The 17,339-nt window shown below is 45.0% G+C and overlaps 1 protein-coding gene across 2 annotated transcripts; it reads left to right on the plus strand.

Moving 5' to 3' along the window:
- The first annotated feature begins 1,137 nt into the window (after positions 1–1,137).
- wu:fi75a02 (proline-rich protein 14) lies at positions 1,138–16,586 on the plus strand. Of its 2 annotated transcripts, XM_036139832.1 has the most exons (12): positions 1,138–1,285; positions 2,244–2,362; positions 6,894–7,001; positions 7,071–7,298; positions 7,568–7,983; positions 9,343–9,639; positions 10,512–10,535; positions 10,603–10,780; positions 10,863–10,951; positions 14,274–14,345; positions 15,923–16,053; positions 16,149–16,586. In XM_036139832.1, the coding sequence occupies exons 5-12, from the start codon at positions 7,796–7,798 to the stop codon at positions 16,307–16,309; spliced, it is 1,140 nt and encodes a 379-aa protein (XP_035995725.1). In that variant the 5' UTR covers positions 1,138–1,285; positions 2,244–2,362; positions 6,894–7,001; positions 7,071–7,298; positions 7,568–7,795; the 3' UTR covers positions 16,310–16,586. The 2 variants fall into 2 exon arrangements, with proteins under 2 accessions (XP_035995725.1, XP_012713945.3); XM_012858491.3 differs by lacking the exon at positions 2,244–2,362.
- The last annotated feature ends 753 nt before the right edge of the window (positions 16,587–17,339 follow it).

A 17,339-nucleotide genomic window follows, 5' to 3' on the forward strand; every position in this document is an offset into this window, starting at 1 on the left:
TGTCTGATATTTATATTGAATTCTTGTTAGATTTAGTTATGGCCTTTATTATTTCTGTAGTTGTTTTAGAAAGTCAGCTTCCATCAGATCCTCCAGGTTGGTGAGAAAGTTTCCTCTCTAAGGAAACCCAGCAGGTTGCATCAAGTCTCTCCAAGCAGCATTCACTCCTCCTGAAAGAGCGTAGAGCCACAGTGGACAGTCGTCTGCATTGTTGATGGCTTTGCAGCAATCCCTCATACTGAGCATGCATGTACCTATTGTTTCCCTCTTTCTCTTCCCCTTTCAGTTCAGTCCACTGTGTCAGACACTTCTTCAGGTCCTCCATCTTCATACCTCGATGCTACTCTGTTCTGGTTAATCCCTGGTATCTGAATCCTGTAAGCCTGTTTTCTGGCGAGTGTTAATTTCAGACCCTGCGTACCGCGTTCTAATTCTTCAAGTCTATTAGCAGCTTCCCTTAAGAGGTCGGCCACTGAACGTCTGCCTGCTGAGTTTGACATTACTAAAAAATGCTTTAGTGCGGAGAAAATCCATGTAGATTTGACCGACACAGTAAAATGCTAACCAACCAATGGGAAGAAGTTGAGCCCTTAAGACACAGCCCCTCCTCATTTGCATAATGACGCAGAAATGCATACAGAAATGTAAAAAGGACAGGCAGAAATAAATATCAGCGAATAAATAAATAGGGTAAAAAAATACAAAGGAAGAATAAAACAGAGAAAAATATTATAACATGCACATAAATAAGTACTTAGTACTTATTTATGTGCATGTTATAAATAATATATTAAGTAATTAATAAATAAAGTTGAAGATTATAACGGACAATAAATAAATAAGGTAATTATTACAAAGGCAAATAAATAAAGAAGCTAATTAAAAGAGATAGGCCTATATACATTTATCTCTCACTGTATAATTTAATTTCTACCTACATTTATGTGTTTATTGTATTTTTGGTAGCAATTAATTGTATGCTTATTTATTTATTGAGCATTTATTTATTTCTGTATTTATTTTTAAATATGGTCGACTTGGTCCAACTACCGGCTTCTCGCTCTACATTGTGGAGTTTTATTTTGAAAGGCCTTTATGTTCTCCCTCGATTGTTGGAGGCTCTTAATGTGAATTCCAAAGCGGAAGTTGTATTAGAAACACTTCCGCTAACATAACTGTTGCCCCGATATGTGCCGATAATCCGGCTCCTACCGCTCGGGGAGTCGCCAGGATGACTACGAGGAGGACTTAACGGACACCGGGAGACCCACGGAGCCCGGGGAAGGTACAGTGACCGTTACAGGCCCCGGTTTAGCGTCTCCACAGACGTCACAGCCCGCTAACTGCAGCTAGTGTGTGCTAACCCCAGCAGGACCCAGTCTGACTTCAGGCATTCCCGACCAGGTCAGCTGGTCGTTGAAGCCCTGCAGAAGGTTCCTGGTCTGCTCCGGGTCCCTGCAGAAGGTTCCTGGTCTGCTCCGGGTCCCTGCAGAAGGTTCCTGGTCTGCTCCGGGTCCCTGCAGAAGGTTCCTGGTCTGCTCCGGGTCCCTGCAGAAGGTTCCTGGTCTGCTCCGGGTCCCTGCAGAAGGTTCCTGGTCTGCTCCGGGTCCCCGCAGAAGGTTCCTGGTCTGCTCCGAGTCCCCGCAGAAGGTTCCTGGTCTGCTCCGAGTCCCCCGCAGAAGGTTCTGGTCTGCTCTGCTCCGGGTCCCCGCAGAAGGTTCCTGGTCTGCTCCGAGTCCCCGCAGAAGGTTCCTGGTCTGCTCCGAGTCCCCGCAGAAGGTTCCTGGTCTGCTCCAGGTCCCAGAAAGCACCTTAGACCCTTCGTCTCTGTTAATGTTCCCCATAAGGTCTGCCTTGAAGCGACTTTATTAACTTTATCAGATATTCTGTAGTTTTACATTGAAATCAAAAGCAGAAAAAGGCCAATTAACCACATAATGTACCATAGATGTCTTCACAGAAATAAAATCACGTTTCTATAGATGAACATGCAAAGTCAAAATAAATCAATAACAGGCCCCCAGACTGAAAAATGACTAATTCACTAAGAACTGCAGAGCATAAAATGAAACACGTCTGTATTGCTTAAGTTTTTATTATTATTGTTCTCGACAGCAGGTTAAAAAGCGACTAGAGTGTCACAATAGGAAAAGACACATAAAATGTAACTCTAAGCTATTTGTACCTGATTATGAAACAAAAGAGAAGAATAGCATAGAAAAATAATGTTTGTTCTTCCAAAGGTTCCACAGGGGATTGAACCCACAACCTGTAAGAGGCAGCAACGCTCCCCGCTGCCCTACAGGGCCACATGAGTCCCTTCTACAGGCCTTTCCATATAACAACCCTTTCAAAACTGCAGGTCTGTTGTATCTGCATTACTGCGTGAATTCCTACTAAACGACGTGAATCTGGTAGTGATTTAGTTTATGGAACTAAATGACTACCAAGTCATTTAGTTCCATAAACTAAATGACTTGGTAGTGATTTAGTTTATGGAACTAATGACTACCAAGTGATTTAGTTGCATACGTAGCGTGATGCTCTGCGGGGAATGAGGACCAGTCGCTGCTAGCAGCCATGCTAACCTTCAGATGGTTCCTTTAAGGGCAGCCCTGGTCTGGACCAGCCCTCTGCAAACAGCATGACGATAAAATACCTACAGTATAAAGAGAAGACGCCCCGTGGACCACTATTGGCGCTGTCATGGCGTGCGGCCGCCATCTTGGGGAGGTCGCCCGCTCCACTCAGTGTAATGTGTTTAGCAGGCACAGGCAGCATCTCATCAGTTATAACTTGCTGGACACCAAACTGATTTTACGCGCCTTTTTTCTTTAACATACAGCTATTATAGCACTATTCTTAGTGGGCTTAACACTAACAGTATATTCTGATGTCATGTAGAAGTATTTTGCAAAACCCGAGTTGTGATAAGAGGAATAAACAGAAAAAAATGTTGCTAGATTTGTTCCCATTTTTTGTGAGGGGAACAGGATATGTCAGACAGCTGAAATATCAGGGCCTCCATTGATGGAACCTAAAAGAGAGGGAATATGTTCTCATAATTTAGTGACACTTTGATAGAGGAATATGTGAAGAATTTAAATAATACATTTGCTAGAGCTGCTGACACAAAATACATTAACAATCACAAACTAGCCTCTAGGACTGTCACCAATGCAGCATTGTGTCATGTTTTACATTAGAATCCAGGTTTTACCAGAATAATGAGCTACACTCCCATTCTATCACGAAGCAGCAGAACGAGCTTCCATCCTTTCATATCAATAATACAAAATTATAAATAAGCAAGATGTGTTGGACAGCAGTGTGGTGACTGACCCCGCCACGACAGTCAATGCGGGGTCTACTCTGTTATGTCTATGAAAATACCAGCAAGGTGTAAATATGCATGCATCAAACACAACAGTGTAAATAATAAGTTCATTTTATACAGATTACTGGGCCTCCTCACTGTGTTACACACGTTACAGGGCTGATCATTTAAAGAGACACAACAGTGGTTCATTATAAACAAGTACATCAAACCATTAAGCACAGCAAACTAGTTGACACAGTTGTGATCAACTCAACTGCAGCTCTGAGAAGCTAACCCGTGACGCTGTGAGAGAAACGCAGGAAAAAACAAAACTTGACAAATCCGGTCGGGAGAAGGGCTAAAACATGGTTTCCACCAACAAAAGCCTTCAGAGGTGTTCTCTGATGTTCTTTTAATGAAACAATATTAGGTAGATTGGACAACACGGAAGAAATAGCAGCATCAATGTTAACGCTTGCTTCCTCCATACGAGCCGCCATTGCTATAAAAACAGTCTCACATCACATCTATTAAACTCCAGCCCTGCGTCCTGATTGGCTGGACAATAAAGTTGGTTGGAGAAATCACTTTCTATGGGAGATGTCCCAGATGGATGTGAGTGAAGCTAGGCGGAGCGACATTCATCTGGCTAGAGTCAGGTTAACGAATTCCCACTACCACCAAAAAACACATTTTAGGAAGCTGATGGTGGCTGAGCGCTGCCTGGGTGTGAGTGCAGCTCTGTGGGGATGGAGAGAAGGAGGCGCAGCAGGAGGTTATAGCAGGAGGCAACACTCCAAGTCTAAAGCAGCACTTTAGCCTTCATTGGTCAGGAAATATTTGATCCCTGAAGCCACTCTTCCTTCTAATTCTCCCCGTGCCAACGCTTTATGCACGAGTGGATTTGACCGTTTACAGCCGTTAAAGTGACCGCCTCAGCGCGTCACAATAACCCGGTAACCTGTGGAACAGCCGCTGATCCCATAATATGTGTTAAGATGGCTGAAGGACTTTTCTTTATCTGAAAGGTCCTGATGTGGAACTGTGTGTCACCAGCATGAATAACTCTGCGGTTCTGGATGCTGATGGTAAAGTCCATCTATGATTAAAGTCTGACATGGAGTAACATTGAAGTTTGAAAGGAACAGTTTGGCTGCGATTCACCACTTTACCATCAGCGTCTCTGTTTTTTATTTCCTTCATTGTGTGGAAAGTCAGGGTTTCCGCGGGGCATTAAAAGTCATTGAATGAATTTTTTTTAAATTAAGGCCTGAATTGGCATTAAAAGTCATTAAATGTGATTATCTGTGGCATTAAAAATGCCTTATTTTTTTTCTAAAAAAAACTACGGTCATAAAAGCAGTTTTGTCAGATATATTATCAGATATAACTGCTTCCGGTTGATCGTAAAGCCAAACCTGGAGGAGGTTCTGGGGTAAATCTGTGCACACCCCAGCTTTAGAAAGCTGTTATCCTGAGTCAAATTATAACAACAGATTAATCTGAACCACTCCTGCTTGGTAGCAGGTTGATGCCTTTCATATGAGAACTGTTTGGCTCATCCACTCAGAGATAACCGACACTCTCCATTCACTTGCAAAAGATACTGGTCGGTCCAAGAAGTGGAAAATCACTCAGCCTGTTGCTTGTGGGCTCTTAGGTTCAGGATATGATGCTCAATTCCTGTTTTCTGTTTTTGATAAATCGTTTTCATCTCTAATCCAGTGCCGCCTAGATCTGACTCCAGTGTGAATTGATCCAAATGCATAACAATAAGAATGACGTCTGGCCCAGCAAACATGGAAGAAACGGGTGTTCTGGTTTAAAGCCGTCAGCGGTGATGATGCAGAGTGAAGCTGTTTTCTGGGAGTTTCCAGGGCTTTGGCTGCCAGTTCAGCACAGACGTCTGATTGGATGCAGCCGGGAATGGATGTAACTCTAAGTCAGCGCCTCTCCTCTCCGACGGCAGGACAGGGTTAGCTGTGTGTAAAATTCAGGGAATTGTTTCGGAGAGAAAAGATTAAAAATATGTTTTATATTGCTTTGTAAATCAGGGTGGGATACATTTGCAATGAAGGAACAGAGAGTTGGTGAAGATTCTCAGTCATCAGGTCCAAAGAAGGTTAAAAATAAAACAACTGGACTTCTGTTCTGAAGCTGAAGACGTTTCTCTTCACATCCAGGAAGTTTTCTCAGTCCAAAATGTCAGCAGTGGTGAGAAGTTCCAGCTTTATGGACCTTCTCCTCGTTAGGCTCCTCGTTAGCCTCCTTGTTAAGCTCCTCGTTAGCCTCCTCATTAGGCTCCTCGTTAGCCTGGCTCCCAGGAGGAATGCTGTGGTCACATCATGGAGGTGTGAACTTAGTGAAACTTGGCAGGAATCAAACCTGTAGCTGTGTTGTAAGTTTCTTTTTTTTTTTTCTCTCTTTTTCCCCAGTGTCCTGTCTAGCAATGTGGCAATAGGAATTGATGTCTCAATGCCAGATGGAGCTCGACAGATTTTGCTTTCACAAGTGGAGCAAACAGCTTTCGCCATAGTGCTCCACTTGATTTATGCTTGTAAATAGCTTTATTATGATTCCTGCAAGGATAATTTCAAATTATATGGACATGACAATGGGAGAGTAAAGGAAGAACAAAAAGTGAAAGAAAAGAAAAAAAAGAGTAGAGGTGAAAGAAAGAGGAGATAAAAGGAAGAGAATGATAAAACCTTCTTTGTCTGCTCCATCACCTGGAAAGAGACACAAAAAGAACAGCACAACCAACAGACATAAAGCAACAACAGACGTTGTAAGTTGTCTGTTGTTGAACTGTAAGTTTCTGACAGTTCAAACCTGAGTCCTCCTCCTCTTCCTTCACACTCTCTCACACCATCTGTCTTCTCTGTCCAAAATGTGGACATCATGGTCCTCAGAGTGTCCTCTGTCCCTGAGGTGGACAGCAGAGTCTTGTCCTGAGGAGGTAGCTCTCCTGTGTTGAGCCATGCGTCTGTGGAGAGGTTGTTTGGTTTCTCCATCATGAAGATCAGAACATTCCTCACTGACTGAACTGCAGACACCACTCCGCTCATCTTAGGTTTGGGGGTTTTGTCCTTGGGATGCACCAGCCTCTGTCTGAGGGTCCTGTTTGCTTTGAAATGTTCTGGGATCTCATGTTTATACCAAACCTGGTATAAAAAGTATTCAGCTGATGAGCAAAAGACAAAGATGTGTTTGTCACAACCACCATTCTTTCCCCCACTGTCCCGTCGTCACCTTTAATCTTTTCCAGGCTCTACCTGATGCACTGACGTCCATCTGCAGACATAAACTGTTAGTTAGTCTCAGACTCTGTTAACTTCTCCTCACACCGCTGAATGTGTCTCCAGGCTTTACTTTAGCTCCATATTCAGGAAGCTGACAGAGAAACTGGAGGTCAGCCGGGGCAGCGCTCCACAGACCGCCGCCATCTTCCTGCAGCCTTGATTTTATGTTTTCATGCAGCAGTTTGCATATAAGGCATTATTAACGCTTTAATAATGAAAACTGATCAGAATCAACGTCAGGCTCAGATGGACCCTCTCTATCTCTGTTTCAGTCTTTGAGATGCTCTCCTGTCCGCTGACGGAGACAAATGGCGGGGGGCGTGGCCTGGCAGCAGAAGCCCCGCCCCCTGGTTCCCCGCTGGCTGATGCAGCTCCTGCAGGTGATTTTCTTTCTTCTGTGTGCCTCAGATGGTGAAGATGATAATAACAGCTGTGGTTGCCTCCTGCAGGAGGTCCCTCTCCTCCACTTCCTCCATCTCCTCCCCCCCCATCTGCCCCCTGCTGTTCCTGTGCTTCGCTTCTGCCCCGCCTCCTGGCGGCTCACCGGATGGAGGTGCGGCACCTCCTGCGAGGAGCTTTGGCGTCCCTCGGCCGCCGTCTGGACTCTCTGGAGAGGAGGAGCAGGAGGAGCAGGAGGAGCAGGAGACGGAAGAAGCAGAAGCAGAGAGATGAAGGAGGTGAGTCCTTTCTGAGGAGTCAAACATCTGGAGGCGCAGTTCTTAGGACCTCCCAGGCGTTGGGAGGCTCCTGCTGGTCTTTCCAGGTCGGCTCGGGTCACGATCGCATTTAGATTTAAAGACTTTTAGTGTTGAACTTCAGTGATTCCATGGTAAAGCTGAAGAACTGCTAGAACCTGTTATTATTATATCTATAATTAAAAGTGTTAGTTGGTTCTTTCTACTTTTAGCCAACGTTATTCAGAGCTACTGTTGCTTTCTCTCTGCAGGTTCTCCCGCCGTCATCTGCAGCTCCGCCTCCTCCACATCTGTACCTTTTCCACGTGTCATCACCACCTCCTCTTCATCATCACCCTCCTCTTCATCAGACTTCGACAACCTGCCTCCTTCCTGCAGCTTCAGCCAATCGGGCCAGAGTAGGAGGAGCAGTGAGGAGGAGGAGGTGAGGAGAAGAAGTAGGAGGAGGAGAAGCGACCGATGCTTCATTCTTCCAGGGAATGAGGGTGAAAATGAGGAGGAGAGGTTTGTGGGTCAGATGGCGGTCTCCTTCAGAGAAGGAGCAGCTAAGGAGGAGCCACCTCTCATCCTGCATGACTTCAACCAGAGGAAACGCAGAAGAAGAGAGGATGGAGCCAGCCAATCAGAGACAGGACGTCAGTGTGCTGGTCAGGAAGAATGGTTACAGGTGAGTCTGGGGATCTCTCCAGAAAGGTCTACTGGGTCAGGAAGCTTCAGCCAAAGCTGAAGACCATCAGCGGTCTCCATCAGTCTGAATAGTGAGGAAGGAGGCAGGAAAGGAGCCTGGATGCTTCCTCCCACCTTTGGTTTAGCCTAGGAACCTCGCAACGTCCTCTACCGGCGCTAAGAACCCTTATGGTATCCCACAATCCTCTGCGTGACGTGACGTAGCACCCCCTCATGAAGATTAATGTCCGGAGAGAAGAGAGCGGCACAGCCGGCGTGAGACTGAAAATAATTTCTCCACGCGGTGAGCCACTGACAATAAAGAAGCTTTGAGTCAAAAAATAGTTTAAAAGCAATTTAATTGATGATGAAGATCACACAAAAAAAATATTTGTTAGATTAGTCGACTGCTGCGGCCCCACTTATCGGCTAACCTGCTGATTTTTTGCCTGACTGGAGATTTTACGCTCTCATGGAGCCCTGGCGCCCACGCCGGCTCCATAAAGGTGCTCAGAGCAACGAGGAAGAAAGCTCGCCCTCACCTGTCCGCATCGGTCCTGTGAAGGCGGCGAGACGCTTTGAGGAAAGCGCTGACTCGTCAGCAAGTACCGAGGATGTTTCTGCCCTGCCCGCCTGCTGTCTCCACACAGGGAAAAGGATTCTTTTTGACAGCCTGAGTGTGCGGCCACATTGCTGGACTCTCCTAAAGTTGGTAATCCTGTTCAGAAACACTTTGTGATGCTGGATGAACTTCCATGCTGTGAGTATTTAGAACATTATGCATTCAGAAAAAACGCATTCACAAAGCTTCCTGAGACTAAAAGCAGCTCTCAGTCACGTCATTTTGGGAAAATCCTAGAATTTACCAAATTCTAAGACTTTTCTGAAAATGTTACCTCTGTAAAATAAAAGTTAGTCTCTTTAGGAGCGTCTCAGGCCTTCAGAGAGCTCCTAAAGTTAAAAATGTTAGTAGAGGGGAGGACTTTTAGAGCCTCAGAGTCTGAAGGAGGAAGATGGAGGAAACAGAGAGAGCTGATTGGCTGATCCACCTGAACAGTGGAGGAAATGAGGAGATAAACTTCTAGAAAAATCAGCCCAATGAGTTTAAGGCGTGGCTATATGTAATTTTATTGAGTATAAATAGTGAACATTTGAACTTACCAGCAACAGAGCCAGACGGTAAATATGTGCCAATTAAACCAAATATATTCAAAATATGTCTGTTGTCTAGATATATCCTGTATTTTCTTTAGAATATATAGAAATGTGCAGAGATAAACCCCACCCTTATTTTTTATTGAAGTTTATGCAGTCTGACCTCCCAGGATGTCCCACTGATTACGCTCTTCTTCATTTCCAGCTCCTACTTCCAGCATGCAGTAGTTCCTGTCCAGTCAGCTGCCATTGGTCAGACCTGCAACCAATCAGAAGCCCCCGCTCTCTCCTTTGGACAGTGGACATTTTCTGATGTCATCACTCGCCTGTCCCACAATCAAACTGGCTTTGACTCCTGGCTCCAAAACACCACCTCTGTGCTTCACCTGTCCGCTGCTGCCATGGCGACGGTGTTGGACTGGGTGAAGGGCGGGGCCTGTTGGAGTCCTCTGCGGCCCCTGAAGGACTGGACGGCCCCGCCAAGTCTGGACAGTGACCACTGGTATGTAGATTGGTTCAGCAGTACCATGACTCTGGCTCTAATGTCTGGAGATGATGGGGGGGGGGGGGGGGGGGCATCATCATCATCATCAATACAGCCTCCATTCATTGCCTGTTGTACTGTAAGCGGCGGGTTGCCGGTTTGATCTCTGGTCTCTAGGTGAGATAAACGTAACTGGAGGCGCTGAATTCCTCCCCCTCACTTATTCTCTGCTCGGCCTCCTCAACTCTCTTTGTTACGTCTTTCACGTCCGCAACAACGTCATCAAGTCGTTTTCCTATTTCTCTAAACTCGGACATTTCTGTTTTTAGAAGTCCAGCCTTATTAGGGATTTCTTATTTAAAAATAGTCTGGATTTCTTTCAGCTCTGTGAGGATGTTGGCTTCCATAGCCACCGTAACCTGTTAGCTTTCTCTGTTGTGAATACTAGAAACAGGCTTTAATACGTCAATAGTCAAGGGGTGAGTGGACTGAGTGGGAGCTCAGAAATTAGTGGCTCGCTCCTGAACCTCTTTTCTGTGAGGCCACAGGGCCATGAAACCCTTCATGAATGTCATGAGAGAATGTTTTATCTTGTCTGAGATTTGTGTAATAACCGCACCTCTCTCCTGCCAAAGCCGGCAGCAGCGTTGATTCTGATCAGGCAACACCTCTCAGCGTTGCCTGTTCTGACGGTGGGTTCATTGCTGATCATGCAGACATTTGCATAGAAAACGTGGTACTGCAGGGTTTAGTCAGCCTTTGGGGTTATCCACTCAGTTACTCTGTTTTCACTCTGTTTTCTGGAATAGCCCCTGATTTATTATAGTGATCTGATCCTAAACTACATTATTAATCTGTTTACTACATAACTTTGTCTGTTTCGTCCTCAGTTACATAAGAAGACGGACAACAAGGTAACTGACTCTAATCCCTTCAGCACGCTTTCTTGGAGACGTGTGTGTGAAAGCTTCTGTGCTTCAGCTCTGCAGGTTCTGGCCTCCATCAGCGCACACAGCAAGCCAATCACAGTGCCTGGGGCCCGCGGCTGTCCCGCCCACGAGCCTCGGCCCCGCCCCTATGTTCAGCCAATGGGCTGTCTGCTGCACTCCCTGCGGACCAATCAGCAGCGCTCTCAGAGTTTCACAGTGCAAAAGTGAAGGTGCAGTAATGTCACGGTCATCGTTGTGTAGTGTGGCAGCTTCTAAGGAAAAACGCTGATGTTGTTGGTTTGTGTAATCCAGCCCAGTAAACGAGTGTCGCAGATCAGAATACGACGGGCGACGCCACGCGAGACGCCTCTCACACCTATGGGACTGCCCAAAGTTAAACGGTGAGAAATCACTTCCTCCCAGATCAAAGCTTGTGTTGTTTTCCCATAATCTTGAGAATAAAATCAGCTGTGAAATAAAAAAAAACATTGATTTGGACCATCTGGGTAATATTTACCAAGACGGACCAAAGAATTCTAAGAAAAACCTCTGAAATATTCACTTATTGGGAAAATAATCAGAAGTGAAAGTTTGAAGCTTCAGGCTGTGATGAGCTGGAGTCATGTAGAAGTACTATAGTAGTAGTAGTATAGTAGTAGTATAGTACTACTAAACTACTACTATAGTACTACTATACTACTACTATAGTACTACTATAGTACTACTATAGTACTACTATAGTACTATAGTACTATAGTAGTACTATAGTACTATAGTACTACTATAGTACTATAGTACTACTATAGTACTATAGTACTATAGTAGTACTATAGTACTATAGTAGTACTATAGTACTATAGTAGTACTATAGTACTACTATACTACTATAGTAGTACTATAGTAGTATAGTAGTACTATAGTACTATAGTACTACTATACTACTATAGTACTACTATAGTAGTATAGTAGTACTATAGTAGTACTATAGTACTACTATAGTACTACTATACTACTATAGTAGTACTATAGTAGTATAGTAGTAGTATAGTAGTATTATACTACCGCTGCTTCGCTGATTATTGAGCCGATGTGACACGTGAATTTCTCCACTGTGAGGTCAATAAAGTCTGTCTTATCTTATCTTATCTTAGATTATCTTATTGATCTCACAGTGGAGAAATTCACAGTGGATGGAGAAAAATAAAAAGAAATAAAGCAGAGATTTAGGATGACTTATATAAATTCAAGGTGACTTATATGCATATGGATTAACGTTGAGCATTAAAGTGGTACCAGGTAAAGAACAGCAGTGAGGTAGTGAGAAAACTATAACAGCTGAAATAATCTTATTTAACAGCATTATTACACAGGTTATCAAATAGTTATTGTACAGTTGTTACAGTGTTATTACAGCAGGTTACAGTGCAGCATTGTATAATCTGATAGCAGCAGGAATGAATGACCTTACGGTAACGCTCCTTTTTACAGACAGGATGTCTAAGTCTGGCACTAAAGGAGCTGCTCAGCTCCTCTACAGTCTGGTGCAGGGGGTGGAAGGTGTTGTCCATGATGGATGTGAACTTGGACAACACCCTCCTCTCAGCTACTTCCTCCACAGAGTCCAGAGAGCAGCCCAGGACAGAAGTGGCCTTCCTCACCAGCTTATTCAGCCTCTTTCTGTCCCGCTCTGTGCTGCCTAAAGTTTATCTTATCTTATGTGTCCTTGACAGCAACAGACACAATCATATGTAACAAAAGCTTTTATTTAAAAAAGTTAAAAAGATGCAGGCGTGAGGCCTCCTGGTGTGACAGGGCGCTCTGCGCTCATGCAGCTGCACGCTGATTTATATCATCTGCTGTCTGACTTCTTGAATTAAAAGTGAGTCTTCTTAGATGCTAAGGACTGTTTGCACGCTTTGAGCTTGTCAGGAAGTGCTGCTGGTGCAATCAACTGATTTCAGGTAAAAAGGTTCGGAAAGATGATGCCATGTTGTGTCTGCGTGTCTAATCTTTGTGTATTATATCTGCCTCAGTGAACATTTCATTATGGGAACACATAATTACAATAAAGACACCACAATCTTTCTATCTTCCGCTACTTCACCGCGGGTCGCAACAACAACCCGTCTGATTGGTTGTCGCAACGCCATTTGACCTTCAGTGAAAGTCGCTGCTTCGCTCGTTGCCCATTGGCCGTGGCGATCACATCGCTCTGACCAAACCTTTTTATTCCAAATAAAAACTGTTTTGGCTCCTATTTTAATTCTACAGCTGATGAAAATGAGGGAGATGGTGGAGACGTTCTTTCTGTCCTGGAGGAGGTGACCTTCACCAGAATCTACCTCTGAATCAGAAAGATAAATGACTACATCTCTCTTTGCTGTGTTATAAAAATGGCCGCACTCTCTCTGCTTTGGCGAGGGTTGTAAAGCTTCCCAGACATCGGCTCGTCTCCTCTGGCTTACGAAAAGCTTCCCACTGTGGGTCATTACTGGGCACCTGGCAGACGTTTAGAAAGATCGCTGTGCTCCTGATAAAAGCCCAGGACTCTCATTTATCTCATTTATAGTTCATACCCAAAGTTTACGTAACCCAAGAAAAATTCAGATTGATAAAACAAACCAGCAGCAGCCATTTTGCTTTCTATATCCCAGCTGCAGCTGAACGTCTGGTACCAGGTACCGGCTCCGGTTCTGCCCGCCACATTCAACCAGAAATGGTCGATGCAAAGCTCCTCATGATAGAAATGGGTCAGCTGATGGTTTTTATGGCATCCACAGGGAAAGAGCAAAGAAACTGAAAAACATCACAGAAGAGTTTCTTAAGCGTGTAAATCATTAAAAGAACTCGTTAAAAAGTGAACTTGATTGCAGTCGTTAAAACTCCTCTGAGGCTGTGTGTTCAGATCGACAATGTGAGGAGGGAGGGAGACCAGGAGGAATGAGGTCCCCCCCCCACACACCATCACCAGACAATAAAGACCCCCCCCCCCACACACACACACACCACCACCAGACAATAAACCGCTTACAGCAATTAACCGCCTCGCACCTGGTCACCATTACCTGCTAATCACCATGGAGATCATCAGGGAGGAACGTAGATGGTCTAACCCTAGAAACCCTCCATGACCTCCTAGAGGCGTTTTCCTCCTCCAGGCCTTTCCAGGCCGGTGGAAGCTCCAACCCAGCGAAGATGATCCCAGCTGAACGAGGCGTTTGTGCAGCCGTTCAGGAGAAACGAGGCGTAGCTCTCTGGAGCGTTGGAAGACGAGCTTTCCTTCAGGGAAATTCATTTTCCTTCAGGGAAATTAATTTTCCTTCAGGGAAACTCGTTTTCTAGCGGCATTCCTGTTCAGCGCTGCTTCGCTGCTATCGTTAGTCGAAGGCTGAAGAGGCGTCTCTTCGCAGCGCTTCGTGTCGTTGGAGACTTCTTCCTGCTGTCTCTTCTGATCTGCAGGAAGAGATGAATCTGTTGGCGTGGTGCTGAGAGCTCCTGGGAGGACTTTGTTGGTGCTACTTGGTCTCTCTCTCTTTCTTTTTCATACCATTTAGCTCCACATTCACCTCAAGCCGGTGAATTTTCATTTCTATCACTTTCATTTTCTGGAGACGTTGGTGGGAGTTGTGTGTGGAAAAGGAAGGCATCCTGTGCTGATTATCTTGTGTTGCCATGTTTGGTTTATAGGTTTAGTTATCGGTCATCTGATGATCCTCTGTGCAGGTTAAAGAAGAAAGAATTCAGTCTGGAGGAGATCTACACCAACAAGAACTACGAGTCCCCTCCCAACATCAGGTAACCTTCCTCCCAGCAGCGGCTGGGTTAGCATCCTGAACGGTTTAGCCACGTTTATCCAGCCAGTGTTTCTCTCAAACCTTCTGAGGACTTCTCATCGATGAGACAATCTGGTTTTAGATCAGCCAAGCATGTTGCTTCATCTGCAGCTGAAAACTGATGCTGATTCAGCGGCTCTCTGGTCCCCCTGCAGACTAGGACATTATTCGCAAGGCAAAATCTCAATGCAGGATTTGATTACTAACAAATATTTTATCAGATTCTGAGTGGTTGATAATTGGCTAAATTATCAACAGCTCGATGATTTAGCTTTCATGTCCAGTTAGGGTCCATTGACCTTACCAAGCTCCGCCCACAACTGACCTAAAAATTCTGAAGTCTCACAAACAAAGCCTCGCGGCGCTTTAATTCTATGGAAGTTTCTATGTTAACATGGCGGTTTCCACTTGGACTGATTCTTTGCGGAGTATTCCTGACTCGATTAGTGCGTCATTTCTGCCTGATTTTGAACAAATATCATCTACAACAATGGACAGAGGAATTAACAAGTTCATGTCATCATTTTTGGATGAGTTAAGGGTATTTGAGCCACGCGAAGCCTCCAAAGTTGTGCAGGTCACAGCAAAATGCTATCGGTCGATGAGGAAAACGGCAGACCCTCACTCCCTCAGCATTAATATAGATGTGGACAAGATAACTGATGCCTATTGTTCTTGCAAGGCTGGGTAAGTTGTGCATTCATCGTTTTGTCTGTTACTTTTGAAATCAGTGGATAATTCCTGTGGTTTGTTGGCAAATGTTTGTGTGGCTAGCTTGATACGCTGTACTTGGTGCTAGAGTGGCTAACACGAGGAACAGTTTCGTCCAAAGCCTTTTCTGCTAAAATAAAATATTTAGTGTATGTCAGATACAGTACACGTTGGACATTGATCTGTTTAGCTAACGTAAGATGGTGACTCTTTTTCGTGCGCGCCTAGCTTTATGCACTCGTGCTCCGTCTGCTGGTGTCGGATAAGGATGGGACGCTGTTGGCCCATCCCCGCCGACAAAATGCTAATAAATAAAAAAATAAAAAGCAATAAGTATTATTTCTTTGCGTTAAGTATTAAAGCAATGCAATAACCCTAACACCAGCACACACTCCCTTGTTCTTGTTGATCCTACGAAGGTTGAGCTGCTCATGTGGTCGTGCACTAGCTTTGATCCAAGCCCGGCATTCTGCTCCTGATTTTGGAAATCTGTGAATTTTCCGACCACAAATACGATCAGGATATCTGACATCACCAGTACAGATACCCCACTGGCAATGGAGAACCATTATTTTTTATTATTTTTCGATTATTAACTCGAAAACTTTATGCCGGTATGCTAGTACAGCAGTAGTCTAGCACTACATTAGCTTGTGTTTGTGAGACTTCTTCACACGTTGTAGCCACTCTATGACGTAGAATGGGCATCAGCCAATGAAAAGCGGCCCCTCTGGTAAGGTCCATTGCACAGGAGCCCATAGCTCCGTGTCCCAGTGTGCGTTTTCTCTTTGACTCAGTCTCCCAGCATGCTTTGCTCGTGTCCTGCAGGAGCCTTGAAACGATCTTTGAGGAGCCTCGGGAGAAGGATGGAGCTTTGCTCCTGATTGGCCAACAGAAGCGGCGCCGGCTCCTCCTCTTCCCTGACTTCACTCAGCCCAGGAAGAGAAAGAAGCCCCAAGGTACGCTGGGAATTGTAGTTGTCTGACGATGATTTTTTTCCCCAGTGGTCCTACAGCAGCAACCGCTGATCTGCTTTTGTCCCGTTTCCTCTGAGGTGTGGGACTTCCTGTTTCCTTGGTGCCCAGAAAACGAGCGGCAGTGCGGCGACACATCCATGGCGGCGCATCGGAGGACGGCGGTGACCTGGACGTGATGCTGGTGGAGCGACTGAGCGAGCTCGAACACTTCCTGACACAGCAGGGCCTGGACGTGTGAGCTGTGTGTGACATCACTTCCTGTCAGCTGATTGGAGGATAGATGATATCGGTGATGTCTCAAAGGCTGTGTGAATTTTTATGGAGGTGGAGCCTGAAATGTGAAAAATGTTAAAGAGTCGTGCCCTGAGGCTCCGCCCCCATAAGAAGCTGTGGACAGACGAACTCATCCAGCCTGTCTGCTGTACTCTGTGGTAGGACCTGGCTTTAAACTGTGATGTTTATTTCTGAGGAAAATGGTATTTTTGGAACAAATAAAGCTTGATTCTTGTGTGAAACTTCTGACGTTATCTGTTACCCAGCAGCGTTACGTGACTTACTGCTGCTGGAGGCCGCTCTGTCTGCTGGTCTGCACGCTGCAGCCTGGCCTTCTGCCAGAGATGCATGAGTAAAGAAAGTAAAAAGCCCGCCTAGTTTTCATGCTGTTCACCAAACCAGGGGATTTTAAATCTCAGATCCTCGCGGGCCGGCTCTCCTGCTCACACGCCTGAATCAAAGAGCTGAACTAGCTGAACAGCAGGCAGTGAAGCTAAAGGTTGCACCAAGATCCTCCGCCCTCAGGTATGGAGGACCAGGAGAGCCGTAAAAAGAAATAACATCTAAAGCATACGATTAGAAATCCAGCGTGAAAAGCATTTTGTAACTGCACCTTTTGAATTCAATTAATAAAGCGGAATTGTAAACTGTATTTATTAATCCTATTTAACTACTGCAATTTTAAAGTGTATTTTCAAATCCTGTTTCTGAGCGGAGATTTAAAAAAAAAACAATTCATAAATCTGATTTTAAATACCTTTCCTTATCAAACATTTAAAAAGGTAATTCCTTTTTTCACCTTGCAATGTCATTTTCTTTTTACTTTACCTTCTGCATTCAGCATTTCCCTGACTCTGTGTTGGCGGCGCCCAGGCTGTCTGACCAATGAGAGAGCTGCTTTAACCCAGGAGCAACTGTGATTGGTTTAAGCTGGTTTTCAGTGAGCTCAGAAAAAACTTTCTCTCCTCTTTCATCTCCTCTAGAGTAGAGTAGCT

The sequence above is a fragment of the Fundulus heteroclitus genome, chromosome 8 (genome assembly GCF_011125445.2).
Source record: "Fundulus heteroclitus isolate FHET01 chromosome 8, MU-UCD_Fhet_4.1, whole genome shotgun sequence".
Taxonomy (NCBI): Eukaryota; Metazoa; Chordata; class Actinopteri; order Cyprinodontiformes; family Fundulidae; genus Fundulus; species Fundulus heteroclitus.

Bases quoted from the DNA above. Each gene is read 5' to 3' on its own strand.
- wu:fi75a02 (XM_036139832.1), top strand. From the start codon at position 7,796: ATGAGGGTGAAAATGAGGAGGAGAGGTTTGTGGGTCAGATGGCGGTCT. The intron at 9,640-10,511 runs GTATGTAGATTG...TTTCGTCCTCAG, and splicing joins AGTCTGGACAGTGACCACTG to TTACATAAGAAGACGGACAA. The intron at 10,952-14,273 runs GTGAGAAATCAC...TCCTCTGTGCAG, and splicing joins GGACTGCCCAAAGTTAAACG to GTTAAAGAAGAAAGAATTCA.